The 24992-nt window shown below is 45.7% G+C and overlaps 1 protein-coding gene across 1 annotated transcript; it reads left to right on the top strand.

Moving 5' to 3' along the window:
• Positions 1-1909: 1909 nt before the first annotated feature.
• On the top strand, positions 1910-24992 carry pcp4b (Purkinje cell protein 4b). Its single transcript, XM_040189459.2, has 3 exons — positions 1910-2249; positions 18440-18491; positions 24263-24992. The coding sequence occupies exons 1-3, from the start codon at positions 2241-2243 to the stop codon at positions 24391-24393; spliced, it is 192 nt and encodes a 63-aa protein (XP_040045393.1). The 5' UTR covers positions 1910-2240; the 3' UTR covers positions 24394-24992.

A 24992-nucleotide genomic window follows, 5' to 3' on the forward strand; every position in this document is an offset into this window, starting at 1 on the left:
CTGTCTGTACATGCAGCGGACTCTGTTGAATCTTTCTTTGGACCCTTAAGTGCAAAAGCACATACAGATAATGAGTTTGCTGCAGGAAAAAATCCTCTGCAGATTTTACCGTACAATAAACAGAAGCAACATTCATCAATAAATAGACTGAGAGACGGCTCTGTAACAATCCCCCAAACCCACACGAATGATGGACGAACCTGACGTGAGTCAGACTTTGATAAATCTTGGGTCCGGAGCCCTGCTGGTTGACATTACCATCATCTCCTCGGTTTTATTCCGCTAGCTATTCAAGAATAAATGCTCTGATGCATGAACGATGCCAGCATAGGTTTCCCTTTACGTGCCGCGTCCATCACGATGTGCAACCGTTTGTTCCTCTGACTTAAACATCGCGGCACGCCTTCAGGTGGCATTCGCCGTCTCCCATGGGGCCTCCAGCTGTTCCCCGAGATGTCCGTCTGATGTTTCTCGGATGCGAGCTGGCTGACAATGTGGCTGCATCAAATGTATCAGCGCGATCTACCTCGTAGACGAAAGAAACAGTTGTGTTCTCTGTCGTCTCCGACCAACGTATCTTCTAAAGCGTTTGGTTACCTCACCAAGTGTTCTGAAGCTACAGATTAATGACGTTTGGTGTGACTTAGATTTCTCCTGGGGAAGGACTCATCTCTCCTAATCTACTCCCTAGTGCATGTCTGAACTCGCTCAACAATACTTCTGCAAAGATAAGAAAAGTAAACATCTCCATCCTCGAAATCTGTGCGAGTGTGAGGGAAATAGTTCCGCGAATGACTCCCCAGCAAGTGCCCCACACCAAAGCCACGCAGGACCACATGAGCTCGGCTAGACCGGCCTTCACATATTGAGCTGCAGCTACCTCGGCGGGGTCTGCAAAACAACAACGGCGGCCTTCCCTCAGAGCGTCTCGAGCAGAGCGATGCGAGGACTGTGTTTGCAGAACAAGCGCCCCTCATGCTATTTTTCAGTGCAAATCCTTTCCAGCTTGTCGGGCAGCATTGGGCATTGACAGACTCCCAGAGACACACGGGTCAGGTCAGAGCAGCAGAGATGCAAGGCATCATTTGTGATGGCGTTCCAATTCTCCGATCCATCAAGGCTCCGTCGGGACTCCGCTGACGCTCCGCGAGGAAGCTGAGCAGCCTTCGTGTCTCATCATAGCTTTGCGAAACATTGGTGCCGATTGTCTTTGTCGGAAATCATTTCCGTTCAGATGTGCGGGAACCAAATGGAGGTTTCTCCGGCTCGAGTGGAGTTGCCGTTTGCTATTTGAATACTTGATTCGAAAAACATGTCCTGTATTGAATTTTTACAAAACGGATGTATGGATTTAGGACAAACGATGATTAGCCAACCCAATTTGTGGAATTGATATTGAAGGAGATGGAAAGGAGGGAATGGATGGAGCAAAAGGATTATAAAAAGCTGCTGGAAATGGGCACTGTTCCCTCTGAAAAATCCCCGGCACTTTATCTTTCAAGTAATACATTTAATAAATGCAATGCTCGGTCTCTCTGCTGCAATAAATGTAACATGCTGTTAGGGAATTTACCAGGGAACCACTGTAAACCTTTACTGGATATAATTTAACATAAATGCGAGGGGAGTGACCAGCAAACATCCCATTCCATAAAGTATAAAAAAGGCAATAAAATGTAATGAAGAAGCATTCTGTAACGATTATAGTGCATCAAAATAATCACACCATGTCAGAGTAAAGCCCCACAGGAAAACTGAAAATCCCTGTTTTTGAAATGAAAGACATAAAGGCAGAACATGATTTTACTTTAGAGCTTTTCCTATGAAGCTCACACCCACGCACCAGTACGCACGCACACACTCAGGTGGGAGTCACAACTGTGCATTTGGTGAAATCCTACTGTCTACTGATGACATGATGACTGGTGCATGAAGTGCCTCCCAACGCTCCCATCAGCAGAGGACGGGAGACGCGCTCCGTTCGGCTGATTCGGAGGAAAAAGGCTTACCCAGCGTTTGCATATTTGAAAGAGTTGGGTGGGAACTTGGGGAGACACGTTTGCCCACGGCACTCCTATTGGTTTATCGGTGACGCGACGACGCGGAGGAGTTGCGCTTAACACTTTATAAAAGCGTCTCCGTCCGCGGCGAGCCACTCTTTTAAAGACCGCTGTGGCCGAAACTTCTCCGACACTCGCGTACTGGAAGCAGCTGAGAAAACCTCCACTTCACCGTCCATCATGAGCGAGGTAGGACTATTTTATTTTTCTTTCTAAAAACAAAGAAACGGTAATCGGGATTAACCCGATTACGCGCGACGCGCGCGCAATACGGCGCAGAGGGAAGATGAGAGATTTAACGAGCAGGCGAGCGGCTGTTGACGGATTTGTGTTAACTGATGAGATTTCTGATCCGACATTTACTGTTGCGGAGCGGATACAACTCGTTACAGAGCAAAGGGAACTCCAGGGCGCATCCATGTGCCCAAACCGATAGATGACGGTATTTAATTCTCACTGACACAGAAATATGTACCGAAAGTCGGTTTGGAAGGGAAATGTTGAGAAAGAGGAGAACAGTCACTCTGTCGGTGGTGTAAAGCATCAAATATAAGAGGGTTACAGAAAACCTGTTTGTAGATGACAGGAGAGGTTTGTCTCTCAGTGTGAATAGAATCAGAGGTTTCAGACCACAGGGAGGTTTCAGCTCGGAATGGAAAACCTCCGTTAGGTTTTCATTTGGCTCCACCGGATGCAGATGTCCCAGATGTTACAGCTCCTTTAGACAGTGGAGGGGGAATTAACAACTGTCTTTAATGCATTGAATTTATTCTACAGAAATAAATGCCCAGTTAATATTACTAGTTTAACATTTTTGGAGTGGTGGGGATATTGGATGCGTACAAATTAAGGAAATATGCATGTGAGAAAATGTCAGTAGAGGGTGTATTTCTTTTCAGAATAGCAGAGTGACATGAGAACCCAGAGAGATTATTATGTTTTGTAAAGAGCTGATTATGTTTGTTCCCGGCAGACGTTGAGATGTTTGTCAGTTGAGTGACACTTTCATTAGGCCCAAGTGACAACTAGTCGTCAGTGTTGTAAATAATTGCAATATATCTTCAGATTGTGGGAAACTGTCAGGCAATGCAAGTTAATTAAAATTCAGTTTGCATTCTGATCTAAATTATTAATGTTAGAGAAACAATGCAACTGACAGCAAAACGATTCTTGCAGTGAATTTATATATTTTTTTTATTAAAGAATCTGCTAAATTGAGCTTTTCACTGTGGGGCTCGTTATTGTGCTTCTTGAAAAAAATGCATACATTGGAAGTCTGTTCGCACACGTATTTATCTGAGTACATATCTGCTTAGTGCTCGCATGCACAATTCTGTAGGAAAAACCAATGTACGCACACATTTTGCTCAACAGCAGCAGTGCGCCTCCTCAGACATCAAACTCAGGTACCCAATCGGTACCCAATTGTCCGAATGCCTTTAGGTTAAGAAGAAGAGCTATTCGAGTCCATCCCTGCAGTCCGGAGGGTCCGTCGTTCCACCTCACGGGTCGGTGGCAGACGTCGCCGTACTTCCCCGGTAGCTGTTTGTAACAAGTCATTCAACCAACTGCCTCAATAAAAGATGAAGTCAGGCTGCGCACACACAACAGGAGCTGGAACAGCTTTTAAATAATTGAATCCACGGCTGGCAGCAAACCCAGCTGAGCCCATTTATTTGGTAATGCGGTGCAAAGTAAAGATAATCTGCCAACTCCTGTTGGGTCGTTTTAAGGAGGCAGGTGTGAATGCGAGGAGGAGGCCTCGGAGGGGACGTGCAATGATTTTGCCGCTTAGTCTACGTTATGTCAGGTGATGTGCAGCGCGGAGGTGATCCCAGGTTACGGATTTGTGCGGCCGGGCCTGAGCTGAAGCCAGTGACCGAAGCAGAGCAGCGGAGCACGTTCTGGATGGATGAGTCTGCCGTTGGTCAGCACTTGCAGCACTCCCTCTCTCCTGCACACCACACTGTCATCCTCCCACTCTCCCCCACCTCTCCCCTCCACCCGCCTGATCCACACAAACCTGCTCAGAACATGTGAAGCCCTCTAAGGCGATGGGGTGAGACCCCTTAATCTTGGCTTTCTACCTTTTTGCTGCGTCTCCATCTGTCTCTTGGAGACTGAACGAGCACTTTTAAAATGCAACGGAACAATCAAAGTCCCGAAAGCTTTTGATTGCCGTGGGTGGGTTCAAGTCAGCGCACATAAAAAATCAACCACCAAGTGCTCCAGATGGTGCAAATTGGCTGACTCAGACGCTCGTGTTTTTTTTTCTACTCAGAGTTTAAATGCCTTTAACCTTTTATGGTCTCGTAGCTTTCTGTTTGTCTTCGGTTCCTCTCGTGGTGTCACATCTTTGACATATCATTTGAGCAACGAAATCCCTCCAGGAGTTTGCCTATAAAAAACAAGTCCTTTTTATGTCAAGAAAAGCACTCACATAATTTTGACAGAATGGGAAGAGTCACCCCCACCACAAAAAATGCAGGTTATGATGGTTACCCCGCTGGTTCAAATGCTTCCGTATAAAATCTCCCAGTTTAGCAGTTAAATGCAGCAAATGACGCTTGGGGACATTCAGCAGCTACACTGCAGCGGCTGGATGGCTTCGAAGCACCACATCGCTCAGCCATCAGTGATCGCGAGGACGGCTTTCGAAGATGGCCTGAAATCACATTTGGTGACATGTTTATTATTTTGCAGCCTCTCACTACACCTCGAGCCCATGTCGACTAGAGCTCTATTTAAGGCAATCTAGATAACCATATATTGCCAAACGGGTGGTTCTCCATTGTATTTGTAATTCTGTTTTAATACCACATGGTTAAATGTGTAGAGTGGACCTGTGCTTTTCCCTTGTGATAATGAGAGGAACAAAAAACTGGCCAGGTTCATGCAGCCAGCAGAAATGTTTCAAATGTTTGACGACATTGTGCAAATCTAATTGGTTACTTTTATAAAAAAAACGCCTTTCTAAAAGAAAGTAAAGTGAGTAAAGGATATTCAAGCTGTGAGCGCTGAGGAAAGTAATCACACTTCAGCTCTAGAATAGAAAGGGGATTGCAAAATGATGCAATGCAGAAGCGGCCCCTAGTTCAGGTAAAGAAAGCCTCAGACCGGGCACACCTGGACCTGATGCAGACATGATTGATGAAAATAATTACACGTGTGCTTCTCTCGCTGTGACACGTCGAAATATTTGCTGTTAAAAAGGCCCACAGCGCTCAGAAAAAGAATCCATTCAATCCACCACAAAAAAAAAAAAACGTTACCGGAACGTTGATCCTACGAGGCAAAATTCAGTTATTTGTTCAAAACACTGACGGCGAATTACATTTTCCAGTAAACAAATGTGATACTGAGAGATACTGCACATGGTGGAATGTTTGAGCGCCTGTGGAGTTAAAGGTGATTTGGGAGTACAAAATAGCACCCTGCTGTTACTCTCCTGCAGCCACTGACTCATAACTACCACCTTACAGGCCAAACAAAGCCGACGCGACAGGAGCCGAAAGCTTCTGCAGTTTCTCGTCAGAATTGGTTTTATGTCACTGTCATCTCCGTCTTTATTGCCGAGTGTTTAAACTCAAAAGTCCAACTCAAAACTTTAAAGTCAAAGATACTCAATCAATCAACATACCGCTCTGTGCTACTTTTACATTAAAGGAGCATTGTTGCGTACTTCTGTCACTTAATGCAACAACACATTTGTTGGAGGACGTTGGTGTGCATGAAGACACTTGTATGTATGTGTGCATTCTTTTCCCACCATTAATTCTTATGACCGGCAACATATGAGAACAAATTTCCCAGCTGGGAATGGACAGGGTTGCTAATTAAGTTAATTAGAACATTTGCATAAAGCTATTTCTGACGGTCTGCCTGACCCTAACTCCAAGGACCGGCTTCTTTGGATGCCTTTTAATGAAGACATGTAAAAGGGGCCTTTGGTTGTGTCAGTGTTCAAGCCGCTCTGAATTAGCCCGTCCTTACTTTGAAATGCAACAGCCCCATGGACAGGAAACATACATTTGACAGGAAAAGCTGTTGATCCGCTCTAAAGCAGAGATTGAAATTTCTCCAAGCACTTAGACCGAAAGGCCCCCCCCCGGCAGGGATGTGATGGTGACATCATCGCATTAATAGTCAGCAAAAATCAAGCAACTCTGAACTCAAAGAGCTTTGCTTTCCTTCAATAATAATTAATTCCACTCAGCAGTTAACCAACTCAACAGTAGATCGACTCCGCTTTGGGTTTATAGTTCTTGCCCGAATGACTTACTCCCCCCCACACAAGACTTTCAGCAAACACCATCAGAGGTTTTTAGGCAGTGACGGCTTGTCCTCCAGGTGTCTGTGCTCCATACTGGTTGATGTCAGGCTTGTAGTAGCCACACATATTGAGTTGTAGTAAATCAGAACCGTAATGCCTTTGGACATAATTGGATCCATTCTCCTCTGCAGCTGCATCCATCATGTTTAATAAGGGTACAGTTTTATTACACTTTAGTTAATGTTTTTTTTTCTTCTTCTTGAGCTCTAAATGGGTTGATTTGTTCTCTGTACCATTTAAAAGAAGGCTTCATCAGGTTTTACCATAAGTAAGTCCCTGAGATACACGTTGGGTAAGAGGCTATAAATACAGTATTTATGCTGCAAAAGCCAATTGACCAGTCTGTCCTGGTCCCTAGAACCGGAAGTGGTGTGTCCCTACGTTCAAATCAAACGCTAAGCAGCTTTTAGAGCGTGTACTGCTGGATTAGGGGACTTTTGAGGATTGTGCTGATCTGCTGTTTTGCAGCCTCAAATGTTGTCGCGCCAGATTCGAGTCCGCTGTCCAACAGGCAGATGGAGCTCACTTGGAGGGATTGTCTTTCATCCTAATGGTACCACAAGGTTAAATTGGCTTGGCTTTGTAAATGGACCAAAACTCGCTAAAATGAATACTGGATCTATGCATTTACAGATGTTTGTTTGTGCCTTTAAAGTGACGGGAAACAACCTCAGTTTGGATGGTCCACCACATATATAATAATAACTACTGACTTCCCTCTTCCCGATCCCCTCACTTTTCCCTGTATGACATTGATATTTCTACATGGCCATTGTTAACATTATACCTGCTGATGTTGCCACTCAGTCTGTAGACTCCCAATCCTGTTACGAAGAAAATTGAATAGAAACCTCTCAGAGAGAGTAGTCACAACTAAATAGCACTCTCACGACGTCTGGTCCGAATGCTGTGGCAACATGTATCCATTCAAAGGCATTAGCTCAGCAGGCACTTTGCATGAGAAGTGTTTTTAGGTATTGTATTCAAGGAGTATGAAATCAAAAGCTGTAAAAAAAAAAACATAATGGGTTAAATTTGCTCTATTACTGCCTTGGTAAAACAATCCCATTGACAACATAATACGTTAATAAGAATGTTTGTCTTCTTGTTGATTTTCTTCATAAGTCTGAACCAACACGATCTTTATCAACAGCAAAGACGACATGCATGACAATTTACTCAACCGAAGCCTCATAAATCACGAGCGCGCAGAGAAACCATCACACACACCGGGTGGTCGAGTGACTGGGATGAGAACAGTTCTTTGCATGTCCGATTATTACGCAGCCTTAAATTCACCCATCTGTGTACAAAAGGATGACGGGTTCCTGCTGAGTGAATCAAGGGGTGAAATTAGTATCTTTATTATTAACATGTTGTTTCAGAGAAGTTCTTTGGAAGGTGGAACAGTGTTGATGTCAATTAAAGTGTGAGAAAGAATAAATAAATAAATAAAATGTATGTTTTAGCTTTTTAGGGTAAAAATTAAAATGGCAATTAATGCTGAAATAAATGGAAGATTGAGTCAAATGTTGTATATTGTTCAACATTAACATTCTAATAATGGTTGAAATGCACTTATTGTAAGTGGCTTTGAATAAAAGCGTCAGCTGAATGACATGTAACGTAATAATCTATATCCGTGTTCTTATTGTAACACAACAGATTGGGACGTGAAAGCACAGTTTGACAGCCATGAACGTGTTAATGTGTGGTTATAAGCATCGTCTCTGCGTTTAACACCTCTTCGCATGAACCTCGCCTCGCGGGGGGAGCGCGTGGGGAAGGGATGAGTTAGCAGAGCAACATTACTGCTGCACGCTGCAAATTCACCTCCCACAAAATCACTACAGCATCACACTCAAAGCGATGTGAGGCTGGAAAATAACACTTGGGGGGCTGCAGGGGTCTGCGGGCCATGTTAATGAGCAAGGAGGGTACGGAAACAGCTTTGTGAAGTTTAGATATCTGCACAGAATAAACCTTTGCAGGGGCACATGAGTGTGCAGCCCGTTTTATAATCCTCAGTCCTCAGTGTAATAAAACCGGTTAAAATGTGTTGCTTTGCCCTCCACATCCACTCCCCAGGGCTCTGAATTACACTGTGTTCTTATTGTTAATTTGCTTTGCTTGAATTGGATTTTGCAAATGATACGGCGGGCCTGTTGAAACGTTAGTGGTTCAGATGTCCAGTTCGACTCGGTTTTTGTGCACACTTTTGTCATTCGTGGCACCAATAATTGTTTTTAAATAAATATGTAAACTGATATCTTTGGCTTATTGAACAATGTAACAACAGAATTGATTTTAATGTAGTAGTGGGGATGTGCATTTCCTTACTAAGGATGAAGCATGGTAGTTTGATGGATGGTACTTTGTGCTCTCCGTGTTATGGTCTAAATGCAGCTCGACATCTGGGCTCATTTCTAAGAAGGAGCTCATGTGGAAAAGAAAAGCTGCTCCAAGTTAACATTGTGTCTCTGTGGATGTTCGCATCAAAGACGAGACAACTTGTAGATTTGTAGCAGCTGGCACGGAGGTGAAACATGGATTTATGGTGCGGATTCATAAATGTATGGCATTGCATCTCGATTCATTTGAGACGGACCTGTCTCAGCAGTAGTATAATATTATAAATATTTAGGTTTCTGCAAAACTCTTGTCTCTTCTTTCATAAAACGTCCAGCGCCCTCATGTCCCACGGGTCCTTTCTACCCCCGTATTTCCTCAAAGCAACTGTGTCACAAAGCCCGCAGGTCTGACCAGACATGCGCTGGAAGCCAACTCGCGCCCTCTGCAGATGTCACTTGAAACTCACAGAAGCTTTTGAAGAGCGGTTTCGTAAGCCGGCGCCTCAGAACCACATTTAAACACGAGAGGAGGCGGCGGTGAGGTGGAAAGTGTGCTGGATGGTTTGATTAGTTGGCTATTTCAGTCCCAAAAAGGGAAAGGGTTGTGGGATTCGGAGCAGTCGGTCTGACGGTGTCCTGCAGTGAACCCATGATGGTGCCGTTCAAAAACAGATCACAGATCAATCTCTCAGATTGGATTAGCTGTCAGTGACTCATACATATATCTGGATTTATTTTCTCAACAAAAAGCCAATACCAATCCTTACATAAAAGAGCGTGAATAAAGCATGAATACATTAATTAATGGGAGCACGATTGCATCATAATGTAACAGAATTGAATCTCGGCCCTGCTGATTGTTCTAAAAGTTGCATCATCAGGGATGAGCGACATGACGTATTATTGTCTCCCTATTGCATATTTTCACTGACTATTAGCCTTTGACAGTGTGCAGTTAAACTTTATTTCACACTGCGATTGATAAATTCAGTAATTACAACAGGGTCCATATGTGTATTGACCCATGATCCATCTGTTGCACATCTATGAGCTGGTGTTTTAAAGACCAGCAACTCATTTCTCTCTGCCCTACGCCCGAAGAACACGAAGAGGAAGTGGAAGAGTTTGGCCTTATGTTCTTTCTGCTTCAGTTATCTGTGGCCTACTTCCGCTTTTTTAAATTCTTAATGGCCGGGGAACTCTCGGACCATGCGAGCAGCCGAGTCCTAAAAATAACCCCAGAAACGAATGAGCATTATTCAATTCCTCACCCATTTTCCTGCACCGCTCTACTTTGATTGAAATGACACTTCGAGCACACAATCATGTGAAGAACGGATCCATGAGTTGCTATGAGTTGATTCTGATTCCTCAGCAAACGCCTTCTCTTCCCCACGGGGATCTTTCCACTTGACCGTCTCTCCTCTGGTGGGACGGCACAAGCAGGGACGGATTCGTCATTCCTCATAATTAGGGTCTTAATTTGAACACCTTGCTCTTCTTCCCTTCATTTGCAAAGCTACTCTCCTGCCGCTCGGCCCACAAAAATCACGCTGGAGCGCTATCTGGGTCGCCTGGTTGCGTAGAGCCAAAGCCCCCCACCCTCACACCCCCTGCAGCTGATGGCCGCTTGGCGTCAGATCGGAGCAGCGGAGTCGGCCGCCAACAAGCCGGCCTTCCTCTAAGCAAACCAGTCTCCCTGGGTCTTAGCTCCCAAGCTAAAAACAGTCAGCGTTGCTTAGCCGGACGAAGCCAAAACATCAATCATCGCATTATGCCGGCCGTGCTTATGAATCAGCTATTACAGATTAGCAAAGTAAGAAGCTTTCAGGACGCAAAATATTGATTTTCTCCTTCTCATCCGCCACGGACGGCGTGGAGGCTTTGGGGTGCCGCGCAACCGCTAAGCCGAGACGCCACGGCAAAGTGCAACCCGACGACACCTCTGCATAAACAACGTTTCACCACGGCGAAGAACGAGACTTCAGGCGCAGCGAAGGTCAGGGCGGTTCGGCGCTCCCGCTGCGCTAAGCCCCGCCCCTGGAGCGCGGACTGGCCAATCGTGGGGTAGCATCTGGCCAGTTCCGACAGCTATTTGGCCACGCTCCACAGACTCCGATGCAATGGTTTCAGGTTTTCTTCATTCTCAGGCTGGTTGTGTGGATTTTCTGCTCGACGTCATCGATCATTGATCAGTAGAGATGCACGTTACATGGGAAACATGTTTTCAGAAATAGCTACAGTCATCTGACAACATTAGCACATCATTAAGCAGCATTAGCATCGATGCTTTACACTACTTTACACGTCTTTGTCTCCTTCACAATGCAAGGTGTAGCTTTAGCTTTTATCCTTAACTTTATATCCGTGCGCACATCGCTGACCGCTCTGTCGGCTTGGCGACGGGTCAATTGGGACCTGTTTTGAAAACAAGTGTTGCTATTCTAAACTGTTTTTTTTGTTGCACTTTAATTGAAAAACAGATCGCGGCTCTCACCGCGCGATTAACAGAGGAGCGCTTCAAACCACAGCACAGTTTGGGTAAATCAGCCGGCTGATTGAACCAGAACAGGGAAGTTTCATCCATCTACTGGCTTGCTGGTTAGTTTGCTGCTCATTTGATGACTGCGGCGCGCTTTTCCAACGAGGAAACAAATCCCCAGAGATGGACGACACCCACGCTAATGAAAGAAACGCCGAAAAATATAATCTCGCCAATTTCATGGCTCATTAAGTTGTATAACGGACGGTAGTTTGAAGAGATGTGTTTTGTCACCCCCTCCTCTTTCTCCTCCCTCACTGTTTTTCTCAGCGGAAATTGCTCTGAATCAAAGTATTTTTAGATTTAAAAAAAAAATGTTTTTTTTATTCTATTCTCCAGGCCCTTGTTGTTTTGTGATTCCAGGCTTTTCTGGGGCAGGGAGGCATTAGTACTTCTTGGCTTGGCGTCGCCTGCATTATGTCAGCCCAGAGTTCCACTGCCGCACGGCAAAAATCCCTCCGAATAAAAAAAGGAAAGAAAGTTTGTGTGGTTTGATCACAGCTTTTATTGGGGACAGCGTCTTGGTTGCGTGACAGCTGGCCCGCTTTGTTCGAATTTCCCGAAAAAAAAAAAAAAAGCCCGCCTCAGCCAGAGCCGGCGAGGAACGCAAAAGGAAACGAATCAACCGAGCGCTTGTCAGGCGCGTGCGCGTCGCGTGGAGGGGGAGCGGACAGCGGAAAATACTGCGACTTGTTTTTGCAACAACACAGTGAAGATGAAAACAGTGAGTGTCTGTATCGTCCTCCACGTCAAGGGCCCCGACAATTCCCCAGGAGTCCTGCGTCCCACGGAGGAGACGCCAAGTGTGCAGCTCGAGTTCCTGTGTGCCCCTTATGTGGTTCGCCGGGCCGAGGTGCAGCGTCGCGCAGTCACAGTCACACAGCTGATGTCTGTGACAAGCAAATCATCTGCTCTCCCTCCCCGCTGGTTCGCTCCACTTGTCCCTCGAGGCTCCGCAGAGAAGGAGAAAAAACAAACATCTCCGCACCAGGAAGGTAGATCGTAAAAGATACGAAACTAGCTTCCTCACAGCGTCGTTCCCACACCTGCTCTGTGTACGGGGGTCGACCGGGGCCCTCGTGCAGGAGGTGTATAATTACCTTGCAGACGCTGCAGAGGGGGATTTTGGCAGTGAGGTGTAGTTCTGAACTGGACTTTAGATGCATTTCAACCTTAATTCACGCTTCTATTTGCCATTCCGCCACTGTGCGTCGGTCGAAACCGTCGACCCCGACGTCTGTTTAGTCAGAGGAAAAAAAAAGATCCTAGGAAAAGTCAGTAATTGTTTTTCATGGTAATTACTGACCTGCACCAAAGCAGTTAGGAGAGTTTTTCTCCTCGTGTTTACTCAGACACGGACCGGCTACCAAACAAAAGAAAGGAAATCCAAAATATCTGCAGCGTTATTGACCCAGCACTGATTTGGCAGTGTTTCAGCATGCCCTGCAGCCCTTATGACAGTATGGTTTATGTAACTGCCATTGGAGCTCATACAGATGAGTGGTCTGTGGTGCACACACACACACACACACACACTGCCTGCACGGTGAGGAGGAGCAGGCCGGTGAGGTCAGAGGATCAAAAGGGAAACAACGTTTTACCTTACCAGGCTTTCAACGGAGCAGCATCCACCTTGAACTCGCCGTCGCCGCCTCAGAGCAGAGGTACAAACATCTGCATGTTCATTCAAAAGTTGCTCACAAGATCCGTGTTTCACATGAGGCTCACTATATCGCATTATTCCTCATGCTTCGGTATTTTTGAGTACCCAGGAGCACAACACAGAGAGACGGAGTATTGTCATTTTGTTTTCCACGTTCGGTCAGGCTCAAAGCCGGAAGGTCAAACAAATCCAACAAGAGGCAGGCAGAGAATCCAAGGTCGAAAAACAGGCACGCGGGGTCGTAACAGGCAGATCGGGAACAGCCCGTAATAAGGGAGGAGAGCACAGCACAATCTGGTGGGGATTGTGAGTGAGCCTTTTTAGCGTAGCATGTGCTGCTAGCGAGGGGTAGCACGAGGCTCCACGTCTGCGCGCTCCATCAAGGAGTAACTTGGAGGAGTGCAGGCTTGATTTATTGTGGACATCCGTTTGATATAAAAATTGATCTGAACATTTCAAGTTCAATAAACGTCTCTTTCACTCATATTTAAAGCACATGCTTGCCTGCAGCCACCTTTTCTGCCGGGCAGACAAAGAATTCAACTCGCAGTGAGGAAAATAAAGGCTTCGAGCACAGAGAAAGAAGGTGGATATTTTCAAGGAGTCTCTCTGAAAAACCTCTGCGCTCTCCCAGCAATGTGCCCCCTCAGAGATTACATATATTAACATTTCTATGATTTGCAATGTGCTTACAGTCGATGCACTTCTGTTATTCCGCTCCACCAGGTTTGCACGTGCATGTATTTGTGTGTTCATCTTTTTCTCCTTGAAGTGTCCTAATTGAAAGCCCGGAGGCACAAAGAAACGGGCCGCTATGCAGTTTTCCGGCAGTATTTTACAGTAGCTCGTGTGTATTTCACCTAAAGGCACACAAAAATAACACAGGCATCAAAAGAGTGCTTGTTGACCTTGTGCACCCCGTGTTCATGATTAACGAGACACTATGTCTCCCATCTCCCACGTCAACGTCATATAATTGGTCTATTTATTTCTGTTGATTGCGTTCCCATCTACGGGTTTCTCCTCCACAGTGTGTCTGTATCCACTCGGGTGCGAACTGACGCGTCCGCAGGTGTGTGGATTTGTTCGCCGGTGTGCGTGTGCGCGTTTATCTGCAGAGCGTCGATAGCCAGCCCCCCTCCCTCCACCCCCTCCCAGTAATCTCTCCCGCTGTTACTGCAGTTTACATTCGGCCAGGGGCCCCGGGGCCGCTCAGCTGCAGAGTTTGCTGCCCTCGGGACCGTCGCAGTTTCTCATCACCTCTGCACCCAGACGAGCCGCTTGGCCACGAAAACAAAGCGACCTCGGGGGTCCCGTCTGGTGTTTAACATTTTTTTTAACCTGTGCCATTTCAAATAAATAAAAAGCTGTTAGTCATTAAATTCAATTAATCAATTATTGCACCAGAGTTACCATGGAGGTGACTGATGTTTCAGTTCTGAATGGATGTGAAGTGGAAGCGAGTGAATTCGTCAACCACAACTCGGATAAACAGACGCCACATTTTTTATTTATGGCTTTTCGTGGAGCAACGGCTGCTCCGTCGGTGCCGAGGTGTGCGTGTGGATGCAGAGTCGGAGGCGGGACTGGTGATTTTTAAAAGGAAAATCTTCACAGAGCAGAACTGGGATGAACGTCGATTTGGAGTGACGTAAAAGTCACATAAACTCAGATTTGAACGTGGAGACGAGACAAATGTGAGTCATCCATCTGATTTAGGGAGTAAAAGTATTCCAAATCAAAGAAAAGAAAGATCTGAGTCGCATGTGAACAAAACATCCGATCGAGTCAACTTCTGCTGCAGAGTGAACATGATATGCATACGATATGGGCCGAGCTGCTTTTCCATGCCTTTGAATCTCCTTACAGGCCTTCGGGACTGAAAAAGCAAACAAACCCTCACAGCTTTGATTCATACAATATTTAGCGTTTTTGCAACGGTGCTTCAAAACTTCATCACAAGTAACTGACCCGGAGGAGCTGGAGGTCAGTCTGGTGGGCAGATGAGTGCTGCACAGACTGGTTTCCATACATTAGTTTTTGGGAGGCATATCAGCGTGTTGTGAGGAGGCGGCTGCAGAAGCTCCACAGCCACCAGCTTATTTCATGGCCATTACACGAGGCTGATGGAGGAACTCGACTCTTCTCTTTGAACTGGGATTAGTACCAGGGAGAAACAAAACCGGGCTCTTATCTGCCTCCGATATTTGTTTGGAGCTCCGGCAGGGGGGGGGGACTCAGCCGTGTGACTGCAATGTGAAACACCTCATGAGTCATTTTCCCCCCCCCATTTTCCCCCCCCACAGGTATCATCCGGATTAGCTCGACGGGTGAACGTAAACTAGTAGTGTGCCTGTATCTGACACACACGTTGGGTTTCTGCTTTGCAAAAATTCTGAAATTAGGAATTACTTCCCAAAAAGCAATTAGCGTGTTTTGCCTGCGAGGATTCCTGAACCAAACCAATCGCTCTCCCCCAGGATCAAAGCACAGCGCACGCCGTTTGAAATTCATTGAAAGCATTGGATTAATAATGCAGAGAGGAGCTCGGGAAAGAGGACGATGCCTCCTCGACTCCTGGAGGAAGCCCTTCTGTCGCGACCCGATGGGGAACCTCTGAACCAACGGCAAAAAGGTCACAGCGAAAGTAGCTGGAGCTAACACCCCCCCGGCCCCCCCCATCCGATCCCCAGGAGGCAGCAGATACGAGCTACCCAAAGAAATCCATTTCCCCCGCTCGGAATAGTTACCATGCCAACTCCCCAGTGCTTTCCCTCACAGAAAAGGAAGAAATGAGTCCATATGAAATGTTTGATTGAAACACAGGAGGTTTTAACAAAATGCTTTAAAACAAAACATTTTTTACGAGATCCTTCCAACACGAACATTGTAAAAAATATTACACAAGGTCTCCTTTCCAGTGTATGGTAAAGGAAGAATGTAAAATAAAACTAATTTTATCTCTAGACTCGCAGGCTCTTTAAAGTTACGCCTATCTGCTTCATTCCAACTCTGCCTCTATTTTAGTTTTTTCTCTTCTCTCGTTCAAAGCGTTGATTCTGGTCGTTTATCTTCCCCGTGCCAATGTTGTGTAAGTACGTGTCAACCGCAGAGGGAGGTATTGATCCTGCTCTCCTCTCTTCATCCTCGTTCTTCACTGTAGAGGGGAAGGAAAAAAAAAAAAAAAAAAGAATATTAAAAAATGAACCATCCCTGAAGCTCCCAGCCAGGCTGTTGGAACAGAAACAAAAGCAGACAAGCTGCCTGTCGGCCGGCAGCGAGCGGAGCCCTGCGCGAGCATGCAGGTTCAACACGACTCATCTGGGGACTGAAGCCGTCAACCGCCTCTGACGTCGTGTGCTTTTAGATAGAAATCATAAAACACGACAGAAGAAATGCCATTGACGTATTTCAACTCGCTATTCCCCCTCATGGGCCCAACGCTGCTCTGTGAGCTCCGTTTGTGCCAGTGAGTTTGGACTTTTGTGCACTTCTCTCCACTGAATGTGAAGATAAATGGGCCAGCGAGGCGGCCTCGGGACATGAATTAATACAAGGAGAGCTAATGCTGAATTAATTATCAACGGGCGAGCAGCAAACAAACAAGACGATCATTTGATGCCGTCAGGTTTTTAGTCGGATTAGCACCGAGCACTGAGGCCAACGGTGTGCATTATATATACACATATATAAATGTATACATCTTTCCATATTGGTCTGTACAGGGACACGAGTGTTTCCCATCTTTCAACTTCAAGAGCAGATAAAAAGAACTTGATATGAAATGCAATTATTCTCAAAACTAATCTAGGACCATTGGACACTGGTGATTGTGGGAAAGCCTTTTATGACCACGCTCGGTGTCAGAGAGCCCGCGTTCATTCAATTACGGATTCTTTCCTCCTGAACATGATACAAAGCGCGTCGATGCGCATTGGAACGACTAATAAAGTGCAGCAGAAAAGTGCACCCTGCCACCATAACACCGTGTGATGACGGAACTCCTCGGCCTTCTCGCCTCCTCTTCCTCGGCACTTCTTCGCGCCGCCACGCTCGCTGTGGTCCCGTCGTCACGTGACATCTATCCGGCCTCCTCCTCTGCCGCCTGTCAGACGCTGGACTACAGTGCGGGCTCCAAGAATAGCTTCCTCTGATCTGCTCATCGCGATGGAGTGTCACTCCTGTTCTGCCCTCCAACACCATCTCTGCTTTTACCCTTTTCACACCTCTAATGCGGCCGGCTCCCGCCTGCACAACCCCTGCGTAAAAGTAGAGGGATTTATATTTATATATAGCCTTTTTTTTCTTCTTCTTTTAGAAGCGGTCGACTTTTACGCCAAACATAAAAAATAAATGATGGTACTAATCATGTGAGGAGTGTGAAACGGAGGACATCGCACCACGAGGGGAAACGCTTCCAGCTCTCCCGTGTTACGTTTTAAGTGAACATTGACATTAACACGGCACCTCTGGGTTTTTCCTCCAAAGATCAGTGCGTATTTGGCAGAAGCAAATGAGGAAGACGGGCATTTGGAATACAGAATGTGGGGAAGTAACTGGCTGCAGTGTAATGAATGTTAACATTTAGATCAATGTTGCTGCACTAGTGTATTGATTGTGTTATATATCATAAGCGTGGCTATACGTACTGTAATGCAGCGCCACATCTGGAAGGGGATTTGTTAAGCTGATTTGAGGAGATGTTTGCTTATTTGTGGTTGCGTCAGTGTGCCGAATTTTGAACACTATCTGGTGACGTGGAATGAATTTAAATGAGAACAAATGGGATTTTTACCATATAGCCGAGAAAAACCAACACTAATCCGTACGAATTCTCAGTCTCTAAATCTTAAATGGCTATAAGCCGTTTTTGACTGAGACCCCTATGCAGGCGGTGGGGATATTATGTCAACGTTCAATATGCTCCATTTAAGATTCATTCTGTGACCTTCAGTTAATTGGGAAAAATAAGAATTGTGTTGAGTCTTCATTGAGAGCTAAAGTTTAGTATGTTTAGCAGTGTGTAGTTTAAAGGTGCCCTTGTTCTTTAATATACTGCGGAAGGAACTGGGTTATTTCCTTTGGTCTATGTTTATATTTGTCCGACCTCTGTAGCGTCGCAGTGCCAAACTGTAGTAAAGCGCGGCGCCTCGGGCAGCGTTTGCTGGTCATTCTGTCCTTTTCACTGTCACAGGGCCCTGCAGGGCCTCCCCCGTCCACCTCGTAGGGGGAGGGGACTCCAGAGTGGAGGCCTTAGGGAGCGTGCTAGGAGATTAGGTGGCAGCTGAGCCCCCAGTAGATGTCACAACGATCACCAGCACACGGCTTAATTAGTAAAGGGCACGGAGCAGTGGCGTGTGGTTGATTCGTTTGGATGGGGTGAGAGGATTGTGGGAAAATCTTTCATTGTTTTGCCAGATTTCAGCTGGAGAAAAGGAAGCGTTAATAAATATCTCATTCATGTTGTTGCGTTGTGTTTTTGCGTTGCAGAGACAAGGATCTGGAGCGGCTGCTGGCAACAACAAGACATCTGGAGAACAAGGTAAAAAAAGAAAGGAAATAATGCTGTGAAAAACATCTGCATCCGCAGCGGCGTAATTTCCCCCAAACATCTCATCGGCCTCTAAATGTACTTGTCGTTTTGAAGCATTTACATGAATAAAGACGACCGGGCGACTTACGGCGTGCTTTTGGAGACGGCGGGTGATTGGCGCACAGACGGGGGGAGGGAGGGAAAGTAGGCCACAGTTTACAGAACATGTGGGCTCATGTACGCAGGAGGAGCTTTTAAAGGCAACGTCACATGATTGACAGTAACTGGGTCTGAAGGACGGCTTTCATCATCCACACACACACACACACACACACACACTCACACGCAGCCCTCTGGGATTTCCTTCGATCTCTTTGTGAGTTCGGGGGTGCCGTGTCAGAATATTTCATAACATCTGAAAGAGATCATTTGTCATCGAGGTAATGACAGCGTGGTCACGTGCGACGCCCTCCAGTCCCGATGGCAGGAGCTCTAAAACGACGCCAGCTTACACGCCGTCGTTCATCCGTAACGAATCACCCAAGAATTCGCATGAAGAACTCGGCTCGTTTGGCGTTTCGCTGGTCGCTTTACGTTTGAGCGACTCAGCAGGGGGGGTTAAATAATTCAGACACAAGGAGACAAGACACAGATGACCGTCGGTTCCCTGAGACCGGTTCTGTCCGTGGGGAAATAAAAGATCAGCCTTGTGCGCCGCGTGCGTCACAAATCATGTTTATTGGGGAGCGTTCTGTCATTAAACCGTCACGGCGAAGCAAATAAAAGGCTCCAGCGAGAGGGACGGATGCTTTCACCTCCCCTAAATCACGTCTGTGATTTGGCGCGCCGCGCTGACTCAGCACCACTTCACAGTTTGAGAATGAGCTGTTTTGATTTGATAAGGTGGTGTGCTGTGTGATTTATTCAGCAAATGAATACGTAATGTGTTTACGGAAAATAAATTGGTAGTGGTGTATTTAAATTTGTCTAAAGACCAGAAATCTGACATTTAAAAAACAAAAAAATAAATTCGGTACTTTTAAAATTCTGCCTGTTGTACAAAGTTACAAGTACGGTTGAGTTGAGTGAACAACCTGCACAAATGACTTATTGAGTTCTCCTTTCAGCCTCGGGGTCCCTCAAGACGCCAAAAATGACATATATAACATAGAATAATCTCTAATCTCTTTGTGCATCTGAAATAGTAACACAAAAATATGTGCAGTCCAAATGAGATGTGTGTCTGTAACACACAGAAACCTGCCTGGAAAGATACAAATTAAACGCCACAACGTTTGTGATTAAAGAGACCAGCTAACCGAGCTGCGGATGCTAATATTTCCTTTAGGATTCAGATCCACCTTTTTCTATTCACTTAATAAAACGAGTGGGAGGTTCACCGCCTGCAGTACACACACACACACACACACACACACACACACACACACACACACACACACACACACACACACACACACACACACACACACACACACACACACACACAAAGCTTTCTTTTATAGTTTGACCTTGACAATTAATTTGATGCCTGGAAAAACTGCTTTCCCAGCACGTCTGAAGTGTGCCTCTCGATGTGGAGCGAGTCGGGGGGGTCTTGGAGTGGTCCGTTGACTCTCGCCCACTCTGCATACCCCAGCGTACACACGGCGTCTTTAGAGACAACGTCTCCGGCTCGAGGACGGACACACTGGGACAAACGCAGCGACACACCGGAGGCCTCCTGCCCGATAGCGGCGCTCAGAGAGCAGCTGGAGGACGGACGTCTGTTTATGTAAAGATAGCGGCTGAAGATTGAATGTTCATCAAGTAGATGCAGGAGCCGACCTTTTTCCCACTCCGGCGTATCGCACTGTTCACTCCTTTGTCGCTGATGTTTATTTGGGGAAAATTCAGATCCTTTAATGTAGTGAAAGCAATACTGCAGCGTAAAAAAAAGAAAATACCGGAGCAAACATGAAGAGGAAAGGAAGTTACCAAGCTGAACAAACCTTCAAGATACTTTATTGTTTTGATGATTTTGGAAGCGTAAATCCAATCAGCAGGAGTAAACACAAGGAGGCCGCGAAGGCGTCTCCTTTCACCACTTGGGGAAAGATTCAAAAGTCAAAGTTTACTCAAGTATTTTACAGAAAATGTTGAAAACTCCTGTGTGTTAACCACAAACCTCATTTCAGGTACCCAGACAAAATCCAATTAAGAAAAACTCCAACTCCAAGACGAGGGAAATGGAAGTGACAGAATTGGAAGGCATTTGGGTTTTGGTAGTCGTGCTCTGTTGGCGGCGGGCCTTTGATGTGTGTACGCCGTGCCGGCTCGTTTGAGAAACGAAATGGAAATACTCATTGGACCCGACTGGCTACTTCGATTCAAACTCCGTCACCGGCTCCGTCCTCCGCCCCTTAGAAACGCTCTTCCGTGACATTGGTTCGACTCTGTTGGAGTGCAGACGTCTGTTTATCGGGGCCGTATGTTACGCTCCGTGTGACCACTGACCTTTGACACCGAGCGCCACACAGACCGTCTCGGTCACTGCGGCAGCCGGGAGGCACGGGAGGGGTGGGGGGTGAGGGGGGTTCCTCCGGCTTCACGCCGTACGGCACGAACAAGAGTACGGCATGGTGCTGCCCGGCGAAGGAGGAAAATTATCGGGGATGAAACCGTCTCCGTTTCCTTGGTGTTACTGTGAGGCTCGAGGGGAATTGTTCAGGAACCCCCCCCCCACCCCCCCGCCTTGTTTCAGAACACCACGAGACCTAGAGATCAAAGTCAGCCTTTTATAATTAGCTTGCAACGAGCTCTCAAAACGTGAAGGTGACCCCGTTTCTACGCACCTTTTAATTAGCTCTACTGTACTCAATTAAAGCCGTTTTCTCATTCGGTTGGAAACGGTCGCCGCTGATTCAGGTACATTCACAGCTACAAAGAGCTGAACGCGTTTCCTCTGCAGGTCTCTGAACATCCCACGTTTCTTTCTCTTTCTTTTAATGCGCGACCAGCAGTTGAAATAAAATAAAATGAAAGTGGACAAAAAACGCGCTCACGGCACCAATCAATACAAGTGTGTGTCTCTCCCTCGCACTTCGCCGCCCCGCAGGTGTTTCAGGGCCTGAGGGGTCGCTCGTATTCTCCTTTTACTTTCACACACTGGCAGGTACAGATGCAGTCACACACACACACACACACACACAGACACACAGACACACACACACGCTGCTCTTTTTTCTTGTGAAAACCAGGCTGCTGGATGTTAATCTGACGTGTTGTAGTCGCAGAGCTGCCTTACTTCAGACCCGCATGTGGCTGAGGATGCTTTTGTAGGAGGTAAACGAGACGGATGGGAATTGAAATAAAACGAGAAGCAAAGTTTCCTAAAACTGGAAAGAAGTTTGGTCCAAAGAAAAGATTGCAAACTGCAAATAAATCGGGCGTCCCAAACTTCAAGGGGTTTCTAACGCCTCCATGGGAGCAATTTAGAACACAAGTGTGAATAAATAAAAAAAAGTTATATATAATTGATTATTGCTCAATAAATTAAATGTCGAAAAGGACAAATTCCCATCAACAGAAAACCAATCGTTTTAGAAATAGCATAAACAACCATCAAGTTATTTAATTACCTTTGGGCAGCTGTAACCAACAAATATTCAACTTGAAATGAAATAAAATGTTTGAATAATCAAGTTGGTCATCAACAAATGTTCCATTAATTGATTACTTTTTTCTGTGAACTGCTAATATAATTGCTGTCTTGGAAAAAGACCCGTAGCTCAAGACACAAAACATTAGCTTGATTAGATTTTTATGGGAAAAATAATTACTCAAACTTGTTTTAATGGAGCTAAATATGGCGCTGATGTACATAAATGTTGCCCCTTAGCGAGGGAAGTTCTCAAATACCTTCATTTCTACAGTATTTCAAGCCCTAAAATATGTCCCAGCATAGTTTAATTGTCATTGTCACATTCAGCCACTGCCTCTTGTCTCGGGAGAGATGTGATGAAAATCTTCCCTCGGGGCTCAAAGCCTTTTTTCAACGTGATCCTCCGAGATGAACGACTCCTCTGAAATATTAAACTGGACTTCAGCAAAGGAAAGAAATCAGTAATTTAAGTAATCACTCTCCAAATGACTGTTGAAATATAACAGCGCAAGTACCTTTGCTACCTCGAGTTTTCATTTCAGAAATCAAGAGCAACTATGTGCAGATACGAGGGCAAAAAACAAAGAAAAGAACTTAAAGTTGTGAAAATTAAAGCTTTTTTCATTTGTGCTGACTGACTAAATGTTTCCCTTCAGACGTGAACTCCACACTGGTGTCAGTTCAGTCATCAACAATCAGTCGCTCCCGCTTGCATTGAAATGCTGGAACATCCCTCATCACAACTGCAATATTCCTTCCAGCGCTGCTGACCGCGTTCTTCTTCTTCCTTCTTTTTAAATGTAGCTTGCATTACACAGGTTATGGCGCACAGTGCAGCTCGATAGCCAACGCTGCCAGCAGCAGTCGGTAAACTCGATTTCAATTAACGAAGGGGTTCAAAGCTGCAGTTAGAGTTTCCTCCTCCGGCAGCGGGAGAGAAGCACGCCAGCCTCGGGCCCCGGGGAACCCGAGGATTAGCTGCACAGTCGATCTCCGCCGTTGGTACTCCTCTCTCATGTGTGTTTATCTACAGATGGCTCCGCTGATCAGACTCAAGCAGGTCAACCCTTTCTGGGGGCTTCGCTGCGTAGAGAAACAATTGGTTAAGACGAAAAAGGTTAAAACGGCTAACTGGTGATTAGCATTCTTCTCAGAAATGGCAAAAAAAAAAAAAGTCTGACGTCATCCGTAAACGATATTGTGACCTTTGGATGAGCTTCATTACGGCTCCTACAAGACCTGCTCGCTTCTTTTGTCGATAGCCGATTGATACCATGAACATTACGGCTGATTGCAGTTCTCAAGTGATCACATAATCTCAGGACGTCCAGGTAGAGAGATTAAACCTAGATTTCCTTAGAAAAGATCACCTCGCCGCCATGAGCAGACCTAATGGGGTCATTTGTCTGTACTACTACTTTATTGATCAGAAGATTAAAACTCTCTTTTCTGGCTGAAACCAGCGTTTCTTGGTGTTTTTCCCCGGGAATAAAATGGTCTTCTTGGTCGGCGTTGGCTGAGCTCCAGAGGGATCAAGAACCGGAGATCAATTCACCCGGCCTTTGACCCGGGGGGACAAATGCTCCGGCTCCGCTAGTAACGAGGGGTTTAGGAGCGCTAGTCACCGTCCCATATCAATACCACATGTCGCTGTTTTTACAAACAAAGAGCTGCTGGTTTATTGGGAAAGTGTTCATGTCAAAAAGATGTTTTCATTCATTTTCTGACCAGCAGAGTGATAGAAAATGTTTTAAACTAAAATATTTCCATTCTTTGATTTATGATTTGGGACGTAAAACAAGCAGCTTCTAATTTCCAACAGGCCGCCGTGCATTTTAGTTTTAAATACGATCAAGACAAACAGAGGTGCTCAGAAAACAGAAAAACCCCAATGCAGCATTTTATAAATACTGTACATTGGTTTTAGAGAAACACAAACACACAAGTCCATTCATTCCTTATTATTTTGAAATAAGATAAAAATATCCACCCGGAGTCCAACGTTCAGCATCTGGAGGAATTGATGTGCTATGATTGAACGATGCTTCCCGAGGGGAGGAGGTGAGGGGACATGACCGCTTTTCGATGAGTGACATTGTTTTTTTTTTCATCCTTTCAGATGCGTCCAAGACGGACGTCCCGGAGGACTTTGACATCGACATGGAAAACCCGGAGACCGAGAAGGCGGCCGTCGCCATTCAGTCCCAGTTCAGGAAGTTCCAGAAGAAGAAGCGCGTTGAGAAGTCCTAGTGAGCGCCACAGCGCTCTGCCACTGTGCGTCCCGGGGGGGGAGGGAGGGGGCGGGGGGGTGGGAAGGGGGTGTCAATGTCCACAGTGACCACAGTGTGACATTTGCATGTAAACAAATTCATACCTGTTGGGACTCCAGGGGGGTTGTGATGGGGTCGGGGAGGGGGGAGAGAATGCAACAGCCTGTTTATCATAAAACACGTCTGTGAATTTTCATTACCCTATTATTATAATTACTATAATTTATTATTTGACATCAATAAATGAGTAACTGAAACCGTTAGAAAGAAAATGTGTTTTCTGTCATTTATCATGAAGTCTAGCTGGTGTTTGTGTTAGAATATGTTTTTGTACTTTTCCCAGCCTCAATAGTTATACTTGAATCTCTAAGCTTAGAACTACGTTTCCCAAAAACACACGCGTGTAGCGATGGAGCTAATGATGGAGCCAACGTTGGATTGGAGCTTGTTTTTAGGAAACCTGGCCCACAGCTTTCCATTCTGAACAACATATTTCACCCTGAGGCATTTTTCTTACCCGCATGATACTATCAAGGTGTGTATCAATGTACGTTGAATAAATAAAAAATATGTCTTGAA

Source organism: Gasterosteus aculeatus, chromosome 1, assembly GCF_964276395.1.
Source record: "Gasterosteus aculeatus chromosome 1, fGasAcu3.hap1.1, whole genome shotgun sequence".
Classification (NCBI taxonomy): Eukaryota; Metazoa; Chordata; class Actinopteri; order Perciformes; family Gasterosteidae; genus Gasterosteus; species Gasterosteus aculeatus.